This window comes from Vidua macroura, chromosome 4 (assembly GCF_024509145.1).
Source record: "Vidua macroura isolate BioBank_ID:100142 chromosome 4, ASM2450914v1, whole genome shotgun sequence".
In the NCBI taxonomy this organism is placed as follows: domain Eukaryota; kingdom Metazoa; phylum Chordata; class Aves; order Passeriformes; family Viduidae; genus Vidua; species Vidua macroura.
This window is the reverse complement of record NC_071574.1, coordinates 8,893,588-8,907,213: the sequence shown is the minus strand read 5'-3', so window position 1 is coordinate 8,907,213 and position 13,626 is coordinate 8,893,588. Positions and strand designations below refer to the sequence as shown.

The 13,626-nt window shown below is 37.7% G+C and overlaps 1 protein-coding gene across 1 annotated transcript in view; it reads left to right on the top strand.

Moving 5' to 3' along the window:
• LRBA (LPS responsive beige-like anchor protein) overlaps positions 1–13,626 on the top strand; it is a 365,433-nt gene that overhangs the window by 178,671 nt on the left and 173,136 nt on the right. The window contains exon 37 of the mRNA XM_053974943.1: positions 11,337–11,461. Coding sequence (XP_053830918.1) covers positions 11,337–11,461 — 125 coding nt within the window. The remainder of the gene's footprint in view (positions 1–11,336; positions 11,462–13,626) is intronic.

Sequence of the window (13,626 nt, the reverse complement as noted above, 5' to 3'; positions counted from 1 at the left end):
GGGCACTGATACTTGGATTTATTTGAAGTCGCTGTGGATGAGTACTTGGAAGAGAAATGCATTAGGAGGAAGAAGGAGTATAAATAGACAAACCACATTAGATTCAGGAAATCCCCTGAGCTGAAATTAGCTGGAAACTGGCTGAGTGCTTGGGGAGAAGTTGTACATGATTGGATCTATCATGCTCTTAAGCCACCACTTTCATTTTGGGATACAGAATTTCAGGTTAGACCTTCGGTGAGAAGAGGTACAGACATTCCTGTGCTCTTTCTATCCTCTGGCTGCATTCATGTCCCCCTTCTACAGAGACAAGGAGCCCTTAGAGTGGTTGATGGCACCACTGCAGTGATGGGGTTTGCCTGCAGAACCATGTGAGTTACTCCAGAGCCCCTGGTTCTCACCTTTGATTGGCAGTTTCTTGGTGGTACTGAGTTGTTTCTCATTGGGAGTGACAGTGTTGTTTCCATTTCATTCCCCTCTGTGATGGGATTACTGTGTTGAGAAGAACAGCTTAGTATTGAAAAAGTTGTTTCAATGTTAGGAAAGAACCTAAAGAGGTATGTTGGTTTTCCTAATGTTTTGGTGGTTTGCGTGTGTTGTTGTTTGGTTGGGTTTTTTTTTTGGTGAACTTAAAAACAAATAAAGGAGTAGCTAGATGAAGAGAGAGAAGCTAGGAGCCTTGTCAAGAGAGGTAATAACTGCCCTGAAGAAGAAATTTCATTCTTTTAAACATGTGTCTCTATGGATGCTAATGCGGAGGGGAATGAAGTTGTGGGTGTTAGGCTTGTGCTTAAATCACTGAAATGAAAGAGGAAATGTTTCCTGGTTTGTTGCTTCTTCAGCTTTCATTTTCCAATCCTTTAATCAATGCTGTTTTATAATGTTGGATTTAACATTTAGTATTAGTCTCAGGGAGAAAGAATGTGGAGGAAAGAATATCACGATATCTCTTGTATTGATCAGTCGGAGTGTTTGTTACCAAGTTTTCTGTTGCTACATTCCTCTCTTGGCACACGGGTGAAAAAGAAGTTGCGTCTTCTCAGTTAGCAGTTTCTGATGTGTCAATGTACAAGGTTTTATCCTGAGCTAAGCCCTTGGATTACTCTATCAAAGGAACCTTGGGTGGTTCAGCACTTTTAACATTGCTCATTCTTTACTACAAGTAGTCCTTTGGTAGGTTTTGTAACATCGATAAGGATGGCTTCCCCACTTCTGTTTTGTAAATGTCGTGAGGGCTTCACAACCATCCTGACCCTTGGGGCATCAGTGGATCTCAAGAGGCAGTTCAGTAGCTTTCATAGTTTTCATAGGACCATGTCAAGTAACAGTTTTGAACTTGCCCCCCTCTGCAGCGCCTGTGAATTGCCAACCTTTCGTCTCCTGCTTTGTTGATCACATGTAACAGAGGAGAAGTTGTGTTTGCAGGCTACTATTTCCTTTATTTAACCTTCAGTAAATACAGAATTCTCTGTGTGGTCCAGGAAATGGTGCTTCATCATAATTCGGTGCGGTGGGGTTTTTTTAAGAGATAGTTTGCAAGGCTTTCAAGGGAGAAATTTATTTGATAAGTTAAACCTTTTTAAAGGGAGTTGAGTCCTGTTGCTGTTTCCTAAGGGTGCTGGGCTAGTATGGAGACAGAAGTCTTGCCCCATGTGTTTCTCAGTGGTCTTGCTGCCTTGTGCTTATTGTTTCCTGTCTCAGAGTGCAGTACTATGTTTGCAGTTACTTCAACTCTCGCTTACATGTGTTCCTGCAATCATCACACAATGAAGTCATTTCACACATTTTGCTATCATCAGATTTTAAATCCTAAATTGAATCACAGACAGAAGTGTTAACCTTTAAATCAAATCATACTTGATTTGATTTGATTTTGATTTGGAACTTTTTTAAAATTGTTTTTAATTGTATCAGAGAGTAGAAGAGCTGCAGATGAAGTTGGATGCCTCTAAGGCTTCAGTATCCTAACCTGCAATCTGTATTGAGAATTCCTTTCCCAAGATGCTGTTTAACAGTAGCCAAATGTTCTGTGGACCTTAGAGAGTTGCCTGCTCTCCCTTCCATAATTTCAAGCAGAGGTACAAGGATGTTCATTCATGATTAAGCAAGAGGTTGAAGGGGGAATTTCCTTGTGCCCCAGATGCACTCAAATTCTGTCCACAATAAAAAGATAAAATTAATGTATTTTTGATATTTAGGCATTTAGAGACCTCAGGGAGGTTTGTCTTCTCTTTATTATTCTATGTTAAGTTGTGCCTAAGTCACAGTCAACTTTGTTGTTCCTCTGTGTGGTGGTTGTTGAATTGCTGAGTTAATTTGGTTAATAGGTAGTAATTTTAACTTCAAAAATCCCAAACAAAACCAAACCAAATAAACAAAAGGAAAAAAAACCAAAAAAAAACCAAAAAAACAAACCTACAAAAAAACCCAAACAAACAAACAAAAAAAAAAAACCAACCTCAAAAAATTAAATAAAACCATCCGGTTACTTTAGCCCTTTCTGGCAGAGGACTCATAAAAAATATATACAAAAGAAAAAAAAAAAAAATTAACTTCCCATAGAAGAACATAGAGAAAAAAAGTATTTATTGAATCAGAGGGGTACATTATTACATTTTTATGGAAGCAAGAAAAGTATCCACCTGTTAAGAGAGCTATAAAAAAAAAAAAAAATACAGGTTAGCCACAGCTCTTAAAGTGTAAATATATGGGAGTGTGATTTCATCCTGTTTTTTCTAGAAGAGACGAAGTGTTTGCAGCAGGTCAAATCTAAGAGTTTTGGGAAAAGCTTTACTATAATTCCTGTTTTCAATACTTTTGGGGTCAGAACAATGTACAAACAAAATCACAGAACTGACCAGATTTTCTTGTTTTGGTCAAAAGTTGATCTATATTATATCCACAAATGCTGAAAGATGATGATGTCAAATTCCTAGCTACTGGAAAGAATTAATCTTAATCATAATATTTCAAATTTTCAATTAAATATTCCTCACAAAAAACCCGCTGTTGCTGTAATTAGTGGGAAATTAAATAGGAACTTCCTATGCATGTGCTTAAGATGAAAGCATCAGAACCAAGAGGAATGGCTAAGGAGGTTAAGATCGAGCTGGCTCCTTTGTTATATTGTATCCTTCAACATATTCTTATAACCCACTGCTCATTTCAGCATGGAAGGGGTGACCAAGTACTGCAGACTAAAATTCCGCATTATCAGACAAAACGCCTCCAGCAAGATGTAGTGTACCTATTTTTTGTATATTGTGGGAATTATAGTAATTTTCAGTATGAATAGCAGTTTATAGAGTCTGTATGAGCTGTAGTTACTTTGCAAAACAAATGTTGTTGACTGCAGTTGAGTGTAGGATATGCGAGATTTGCAAAGATTTATGAGCAACTAAGCCAAAGCATCCTGCTGCAAATTTGCTATACTTTCATTCTTCCATGTCTAAATCATGTCTGAATTAATTTTGCTGCAAGTCAAAAGAAAGTTTTCATGTTAACCTCTGGTAGAAAAGTGGAGTAGTTTTCATTTCAGTTAATTTATAATTAATCTTGACAGAAATGCAACATGGATTGAACTGTGTTTCATGGTGGTATCTTTGGAAATGCAGCTTTATTTTAGACTGATCATAATAAGATCAGCCTAAGATAAGATAGTGATTACAGAATACATGATTAAAACTGTACCATGTACTTAAGTGAGGCCTCTTTGAAGTATCAGTGTGCACTGGAATGCCAGCACTTCAAAGAATGCTCCAAAAAGCTGGGACTGTGGCTAGCTACCAAGGGGTTAATAAAGATCAAAGAAGAGCCTACATAAACTCATACATAAACAGAACTGTTTTTAAACTGGAGGTTAATAGCACCATGATATAGGACAGCAACACCTTAAAGGTGGGCTTGTCTTCCCTGACATGGTACTTTATAATGCATAAAGGGAGACTGAAACATTTATAGTAAACATTTTTTCTGAATTGCTTTTTAAGTGAGGAATTCAAAGCCTGTCAGTGCAGAAAAGAGTCTCTGTGATATCTGAAATAGGTGTTGTTCTTCTGCTTTTGTTTGCATGCTAATTAGGTGGGAATGGATTTTTGGTACAATTCCATGAAAACACAGAAATGAGGAGTCCTGGGCAAGTAGCTCAGGTGCCTAATGGGTGAGACACAGAGATAAATTCCTATTTACTGTATAGAAGCATGCTAACAGCATTTCTACTAGTTTTTAAAATGGAAAATTTAGGAATTACAGTTCTGTGCTGATTGTACTGTTGTGTTAATATGGGGAAATAGAATGAAACGTGTTAAGACAGGCTTCCCTTGCTGACGTTCCCTTCTTCTCCTCTACACTGGAAGCACCTGAGGTTTAAACTGTACAAAGGTCCTCTTCAGCTGTGCTGAGTCCTCTGAGTTCTGTGCTAAGTCCATGCACATGTTGTGCCTGAAGTTCATAGCCTGCTTTTCACATCTCTTTCTTCTTAAAGACTCAAAGAAGAGTGACACTATTCTCTCTTCAGCAAACCCAGGAAACCCCTCTCCACATGCACCTTTTGATAAAATTGAAGCACAGATAATGACAAAGGTCCTTTTGGGGAAAAAAAAAAATTGAAAATCCTTTACAGACAAAGCCAAATGTTTGCATGGAGGAGGGTTAGAAGTAAATAGACTATACTGATTTAACAGGTTATATTAGTGTTTCACATAAATGATATTATGCCAAAGAAGTTGTACTCAGTGGCCTTGGGCCTTTGTGATGATCAGTTCCTGTTACTACAGCAGTACCTGTGGCAGAGATTACGAGCCTGCCTGCACATGAGGGTTTTTTCCTTAAGGATTCCCAGTTTTTTCCATTTGTGGAAGTCTGTATCCTGAAACTATGGAGTATGAATGCCAACATTTGGGGCAAATGAAGATAACATGAAAAGGCAGAGACTCTGTTAATATTAGAGTATGATTACATGATACTTCTTTTTGATATTCTTCCTCATCTTTTCCTTCCTTTCTCTCACCTGCACATCTCTTTACCTTATTTTTAGTCACATAGTTACAGGTGAGGCTGCAGGGTGAACAGGTCACTGATATAAAATGGAATAAAAACAATAAAGTCTAATAAAACCCAGCTGGTTACTGTGATTTGGTTTAGATTGGCCACACAAATGCTTGTGTGAATGCAGATGAGAGAGGGCAAGAGAGCTGAACTGCAACAGGTTGTGCCATTGAAGAAAGTACAGGTAATGTAGGCAGCATTTCCGAAGATCTCAATGCACTTATCAGGATTTAATTAATCTTTAATGTCCTGAAGTAGATACATTATCAGTGAAGTGCTATGAAATACACACAGAGTGTAGCTGGCTGAGTAATACTTTAGCTGCAGCTTTGACTTAATACTAATCAAATATTTTCCTGTTTGCTTTGGTAGTACATGCAAAGTGGGAATCAGATCAGGAACCTGATTTACAGAAAAAGTAGTTTTCCCTACTGCATCAGTACTCTGATTTCCATGGCAAACACTTGTGCATGGGATCTCTGCATGAAATGTGAAACTGGGTAGTGCAGCTGAGAACTTACCTGTTAACATCGTCCGTGTTTGCTTTGCCATCATCAAGGTCAATATTTTATTTTCCAAAGTGTGTTATATATTTTTGATTATGTTACAGGTCAGTAATATACCTAGATATGTACAAAACATTTTTTAGATAAATGTTTATTGACATGTGGCTAGTAGTATGCTCATTGTGTGTTCTGGTGTAACTTGGTTCTTTAGATCACAGTGGAGTATACCTTGCATTTTACTATTACATACAAAATATGAGAGATTTCAGTTAATATTCTGGACATCCAGCTGAATGCAATAGAAATGCAATTGATTTCAATTTGCAAGATCAGGCAGCCTCTTACATTACAAGATGCCCTGCAGTCTTCTGGAGGTACTCCTCCAAAGGTTTTGCAGTATTTTCGAGAACTTCATCACTTTTATCTTCAGATTGACAATGAAATCAATGCTGAGAGATGAACAGATTGAGGGCAGCCCTGCCCAGAAGGACTTGGAGGTGCTGGTGGATAAGAGGCTGAATGTGACCTGTCAGTGTGCACTCACAGCCCAGAGAGCTCAACATGTCCTGGGCTGCATCCAAAGCACTGTGGGCAGCAGGGAAGGGAGAGCATTCTGCTCCTCTGCTCTGCTCTGGTGAGAGCCCCACTGCACTGCTGCATCCAGCTCTGGGATCCTCAACATGGACCTGGCTGGAATGAGTCCAGAGTGCCATGAAGATGATCCGAGGGCTGGAGCACCTCTCCTGTGAAGAAAGGCTGAGAGACTTGGGGCTGTTGAGCCTGGAGAAGAGAGGGCTCCAGGGAGACCTTACAGCACATTCCAGTACCTAAAGAGGCTACAAGAAAGATGAAGGGGGACTTTCTACAAGAACATGGAGTGACAGGACAAGGGTAGATGGCTTCACATTTAGAGGGCAGATATAGATTAGATATTGACAGGAAATTCTTCGCTGTGAGGGTGGTGATGCACTGGTACAGGTTGCCCAAGGAAGTTGTGGATGCCCCATCCCAGGAAGTGGTCGAATCCATATTGGATAGGGCCCTGAGCAACCTGGTCTGGTGGAAGGTGTCCCTCCTCACAGCAGGGAGTTTGGAACTGGATGTTCCTTAGGGTCCCTTCCAACCCAAACAGTTCTATGATTCTGTGATTCAAATGCAAATGCTTATTCTTGGGGGTTTTGTAGGTTTGGTGGTTTTTTTTACTTTTTTGAGAAAAATGTTTGTGTCTATTGCAGAAGACATCTGGTTTGAGTTCTTGAAATATTTTACATGGAAGCAAGAGTTATCTAGATGTAGATGAAGAAGTGTTCCTGAACAGTGTTAAAATAATCTGTCTTATCTTTCCTTTAAAGTTGGATGCCACTGTCTGTGTTCTTTGATTGCTTTTTTGTGTAATTTAGAAGGAGCACCTGATATTCTGCATTTGATGAGCCATTGCAACCAAAGTGTGCAATAAGTTATAACCAGAAGTTGGACTAGACATGTAGTTCATGATGGAGAAATTGTGGAGTTCCCTTCTTTTAGATTTCCTTTCAGATCGGTACTGTTGCTCCTGCTGCATGAGTGGTGTGGCCACTCTGTTTTTGGTTGTCTATGAAACTAATTTAGCCTAAGTCTCTGTGTTTGAGCATCTACACCTTAGGAATTGTCATCACTGATTGATTGCTTTGCTGATGGTCTTAGTGAAAAGACCAAGGATTGATTAGGTTTGGAGATTGACTCACCTGCTTAACTCTACAGTTAGAGTTCTGACAAGGAGTGTGTAATCGCAAAATTTATCTCGGTAGCTTCACGCAGGCTTCTCTGCTTTTAAGTTTGTTGTGATTGCCTTTTGTGGAAGTGGATTTTCTTGCCTTTAAAGTTAAAAAGCCTTCTAGATGGAAGAGATCTTTTAGAGCTCTAGCTATCCTCTGTCTCTGAAGATTTCTGTAACACTGTGCTCTTTCGCCTTTCTTTGTTTCTCTTTTCTGTATTTGTTTATTTGCTATTTCACTCATCTAAGGATCTGAATGGGGCTTCTGTGGTGTGCTGAAATCTATTCTCACTTAACTGGTAGCTTGAGTACAGCCCTAAGACCTCTCAGAATGTTGCTTTTGTAGGTTTGCATTTTCTTTCCTCTTCCCTACCTTATGCAGTCCCTTTACAACCCACACTGGTGTGTTGACTGTTTATTTTCTGGGATGGCAGAGTATCTTGAAATACACAGTCAGTAAGACATTACAAGAAGTAATTCTTCAGCAATTGCATTATCCTCTCCTTGTTCTCTGGTATGGCTTATATTCAATTTAAATCTATAAGGGTATGAGGACTAATAGGTAGTTTCCATGCCTAAAATACCTTTGCTATGACACCATAATAAGACTAGTACAGCAGTTGGTATGTTTTGTCTCCAATTGTCCTAGTCTTTGAAACTGGTAGGAAATACAGGTTTCTTGTTCTGATAGTGGAGATAAACAAGCATTTAGACTTTTCCTCACTGCCCACAGTGAAGTGACTTATTTTTTAATGACACAAAATCCTGAGGGAACGGGTTATATTGGCCATTTAAAATTTGATCTCGTCTCTGTACAATTTTAACAATGAAGTTAGGTGCATGGGAATGAGAGGAAGGTTTTCTCTCAATTCTGAGTACATAGCCTGGTAATTTGGGAAACTATTGGAAAAATAAAGCAATACAATGGTTATGCTATTTGAATAAAACACTTAATATAAAAGCTTTCTTTCAATTCAGTCAATATTGTTACTAAGGAACCACTAATTACTGTTTATCATGTTGGAGAGAGCCCTGACAAATCCATGCAAATAATATGATTTATAATTCATAAATCCCTGATCCCCCGAGCGATGTTGCTCTTGCATTTAGACTAATTGAGTACTTACGTTCATCGATCCAGTCCGTATAGCACCTTTAGTCCATATGGCAGCCTTTACTGCAGGGCCAGGAACTCCTGTTGTCAAATGTCCACTGTAGTATCCCCAAGATCTGTCTCCTTGGCCCTTTGCTTCACAGTCCTTCAGTCTGCCAGCAGTCAGTTCTGCCCAAATCAGAGTAATATTTCTATCTGTCTCCCCCTGGTTTCAGAGGTACAAAGCATGGTACAGCATTGCCTTTTGGGGATGGGACTGCAGTGATTAATTGCTCTTACTTGTAAGGCAGTGTGCTGCAGTAGCTGAGTGGTGTACTGGTTTATATTGGTTCTAATATAAACTGGTGTATATTGGTTCAAAAATGCATTTTTTTCCCAGTAGCTGCTCTCAAAAATGGCTCACTTGTACGGATTAGTCAACACAGGTGTTTATTTTTGGCTTTGCAGGGTTTTGTTGGATGTTTTTCTATGTGCAAAGAATAGATAATTCTTTTCCCCCTCTCATAATGCAGTGGTTGCCAATACTTACAAATACTGAAATACATAGTCTAATGTGGTTACGTAGTTGCGCGTGAATAATCAGTGCAGCACTGGAGGAGATAGAATCCTATGCAAATTTCATATTCAGAACTGAAAATAAAAGCAAGGAACTAAAGATATATTATGTTTCAGGATAATATTTCATGCCTGATCATTGTTACCTATTTTCATAATAATTTTAGCATAGTTTTGTAATGTGCTATAATTGTAATTGTTATCCAGAAGAATGGCATCACTTAATTCTATCAAAACTGTGGCGAGGCAGATGAATGACAAATTAATAATTTACCATCTTTGCATAATACTGTAGCCCAGAACACCAGAAGGATTGATGGCAGAAGAGGTTAACAAATTTTAGCGGCTTCCATTAGCTTTTCATTGTCATATGTTTGTGTTGCCGACTGAAATAAGCTTTGTAGGAGATCCCAGTCCAGGGAACTAATTACTCGTGCCGATTGCCACCCTGATGAATAGACCCTCATTGTATCATTCCCCTGAAGACGAGGAGCAGGCTGTGATTCACGACTGCATCCTGGCTGATATTTGATAATAATTTTAACAGATAAATGTAGGAAGGCAGAATGATGAAGTGCCTATCCATGCTCTATGACTATCAAAGGCATGCACATAGCCAGCTGTGTTCTGCTTTTTTTCTATAATCACTAATGGAGAATTTTAAGTTATTAATCGACCTTTGAATAAACCCATATCTTCCTGTATATTGTAGTTTTTATTTGATTAGTTATTCCAAAATCATTGGGTCTTATAATCAGAGCAGCCCAATTTTAGCATGACTATAATACAGACAAGTGTGAAAATAAGGTACTGGGGAATTTGATTCCAATACTTCAGTATTTTTCTGAAATGAAGCAATTAGGAAGATGAAGACTAGCACTGCCTTTTCTTTGGTGTTAGAAATAAGCATAGAATTTTAATGAAGACTGAAAAGACAGCCTCCATTATGATAAGATTATTTTCAGTCTGAATTTTTAATATCTACAAATCATGCTTGAGAGTAGTGTTATACAAATCATTCCAGCTTTTGTTACTACATTTGTTTGAAACCTTAATTTACCTTAAATAAAATTAATTTCTGGCTTTAATCCTCAGAACTACAAATCTAGATAACAAGTGTTTTTAACCATTGTGATCTGTAAATTAGTTGTGCCTATTCATTTGTCAGTGTTGACAGGTATGCTTTCTATTAGCTCCTGGATCACAAATGGAATATACATATCTGCATTTTCATCTATTGCTTTAATACTGGTTCTGTAAACAAAGTCCATGTTTTTTAGTCTGAACGTACACATTTGCAGGATATCATGGCTATTCTATGCCTCAGGTATTTTCTGTTTGTTTATTTGCCATACCTGAAATTGGCATTTTCTGTACATTCTCTGGGCTAAAATACTGTTTTACAGTGGCATTCATTCATGATCATCTAAACAGATAGTAACAGGCACTTATATATATATGACCATATTAAAAAGATCTATGTATTTTTGGAGCGTAAAATGGAAAATAATGAATTTGATATAACCTTTTCTAGATGTAATTTTTTAAAAGCATGCTTTCTATGTAGCAACTATTACACATCATAACATGTAGTTTTTAATTAAATGTAAAAACACAACTACATAAACCAGAAATGCAATCTGATTTGCTCGAAAATAGATTGCTGTTTCGCTCTCCTGGAATGGTTTATTTAAAAACAGTAAATGGAAAAGAAATGCATTTTCTTGTGTTGTTCTAAGCCTCAGGGGCTAAATGTAATGAATATTTTAAGAGATTATTTTAATTAAATTCCTGCACATCTAAACAGAGTAATATTTTATTATCACATACATAACCATGTAACTGAGGTATTCATTAAAGTTAACACTTTCTGGACCAAGAATTCATGGCATGATTTACTGACCTTGTGCAAAAAGGCACAAATTAGGAAGAAAAATGAAGGGGGACAGACTTTGATTAATATAGGTAATGCTATACCATATTTATAATAGCCTTTTCCCTATTCTGGTTTATAAATGCAGTCACTGAGAAAGGTGCCCTGCTGAGGCTGAAATGAGGCTGAAATCGGAGCACATGCCACTAGAGTGTGGGGAAACTGATCACACTGTCAGCAATTCATTTCAAAATGATGTATTTAGTGCTCATTTCACCTTCCAAGAAAAAAGGGAAAGGAGTTCCTTAGACTGGAAGGTGATATTGTTATTTTCAAGGACATACCTAAGTAAAAGATTGCAGAAAGGGGGGGAGGTTAGAAAAAAAAAAGGCAAAAGCAGCGCAAACAAGGAGAGCTTTATGCAGAAATTCAGCGCTACCATGCTGGTTGATAATTGCTAACATATGTGGCTCCTCTGTTTCATTGTAGTCGTCCTCGTGAGTTCTGGCGCCTCGACTACTGGGAAGATGACTTGCGGCGCCGGCGACGATTTGTGCGTAACCCCCTCGGATCGACACATCCTGAAGCGACGCTCAGGGCAGCCGGAGAGCATGGTCAGTGTAAAATCTGCCTCCTGCCACCAGCAGCAGATTACAGTGCGTGGTGGGAGAGGCTGGACCTTCGTCCTTGTAGGATGCTAGCAAATGGTCCCAAAGCAAAGGCTTTTGGCATTGCCTTTCGGGCGCGTTTTCCATACAGAGATAACCTGGCTGTTCCTTCACAGCAGCAGCGCTGGTGTTTGCTGAGCCTCTTCTCCCCAGCTCAGCTGGGCCGGGTGGTGCATACCTTGCATACAACAATTACAGTCCTCACTAGGCAGAAGGAAAGTGGATGCAATTTTGCCATTAATCCCTGGACAGAGTTCCGTGTAAATCGCCTGCTTATACTTTAGTAACTTCAGAAGAATTTTTCCTGTTCAAAATCCACACCAATTATTTCAGTTAGCACATATCTGCTTATTGTTACGGATATGTTCAAAGAGAAATAACGCTTCTACAAACTAAACTGTACCTTTGCTTAAGTCCTCAAGCTTTTCTGCAAGAATTTGATATGGAATAAAGAGTAGCAAATCCTGATGTGCAAAGTATTGCTCAAGCAGCAAAATGGTAATATTCATTTCTACCTGGTGATTTTAAAAAAAGGAGATTACTTTTTTTTTTTTTACAGTTGGTACTCCTCATTTCATAACTTAGGATCAGTCCGATGTAAGACGCTACATCCATTCTAGAGGGGAAAGTATTTACCAAACTAATACAACAGTTTGAGAATTCTATAGTAAATCAAAATATAAACAAGCAAACAAAACCACACCCAAAGCCAGTAAGCTTTGAGGTTTAGTACAAAATTTTATGTCTTTGCTATCTAAGGAGGATACACTGATAAGGTAGAAAAGTCTTGTACTTAAAAATAATTTGCTTATAATTAAAGCTGCGTATCCTTCACCTTGAAGGCACAAGTCATGGAGCAAATAATCTAAATTTAGATTTTTTGTTTTTTTTAGCTTGTGAATTACTGAATACATACATGCATACATATGCTCATAGAAATTGTGTGGGGGGGATGCAGTTTATGCTAATTTTAGATTGTTAAGAGTGTTGTATGAATGTAGAAGAACATCACTGTCATAAAGCTGGTTTCCGTCAGGCATCTTAACCTCTTGCACTCAGCTTTAAAGAGCCATTTCTGGGAGAAAATGTCTACAATATGTCAGCTGATATAATGCCAAATGTGACATCAGTCCTCTGAAATAAATGACCATATAGAGAATAGTCGATAAAGTGATCTGAAAGCAATGTTTGTACATCTTTGTACATCTACATCTTTGACTATAGAAAGAAGAACAAGATGTAGAATTAATTAACTCACTTTTTGCTTTGGGGATTGCTTTTCTTAATATGATGGGTTGTTCCTATACCATGGACTTCAGGGCACTAGGGTTTTATCTGTTTAAAACTCCACGGATGAACATGAAGTTTTAATATTATGTGTACTTTAAATTAAATAGATCTTGTCAAAGTTTGACAAGTATTCCAATTGTATTTTCATATTTAATCTCCATGCTGTTTATCAAAATTTAAAAAATATCTTTATTTTTACTGAAAAATATTTAGAGCAACCATTTAAATTTGGGTAACTAATTCTTCCACAAGTAAAGACACAGTAATGCAATTATTCATATTTCATACTAATGTGATATTTTCACTAATCCATGCTATGTTTCAAGGGCTGTGGTTTATTATCACTTTGTAATTGATAGGACAACAATTTTTTTGTCAATACAAAGGAAGAATGAATAAAAGCAGCCCTATTTCAGAAGTAGCTAATAAGCATGGCTGGTAACTAACTGTGGTAATTTCAATAGACATAATTATTTTCTATCTGCCTTTCTATTCACATTTTGACATCCTTAACAGTCTTCTATTTTGTTTAATTTCCTGATGTTGTCTTATTCTGAATTTTCATACTGCCTTTGTTATCTGTTGTCCTTCTGATTCTTTGTCTATCCAGTGAATATTTTAGTTTACCCTAAGTCATTATTTAATATGATTTCTGAAATTATAGATAGTTTTTATCTGCCTGAGTGGGTGTACACATACAACTGTCTTTTTCCAAGGACTTCTACTGGCAAGGTGTAAAATCTATGACTGAAGTACAAATTCAAGTTGAACTGGAAACTATATACAATGTATAGGAGTGCAAAGATAGTTGGGATTTTTAC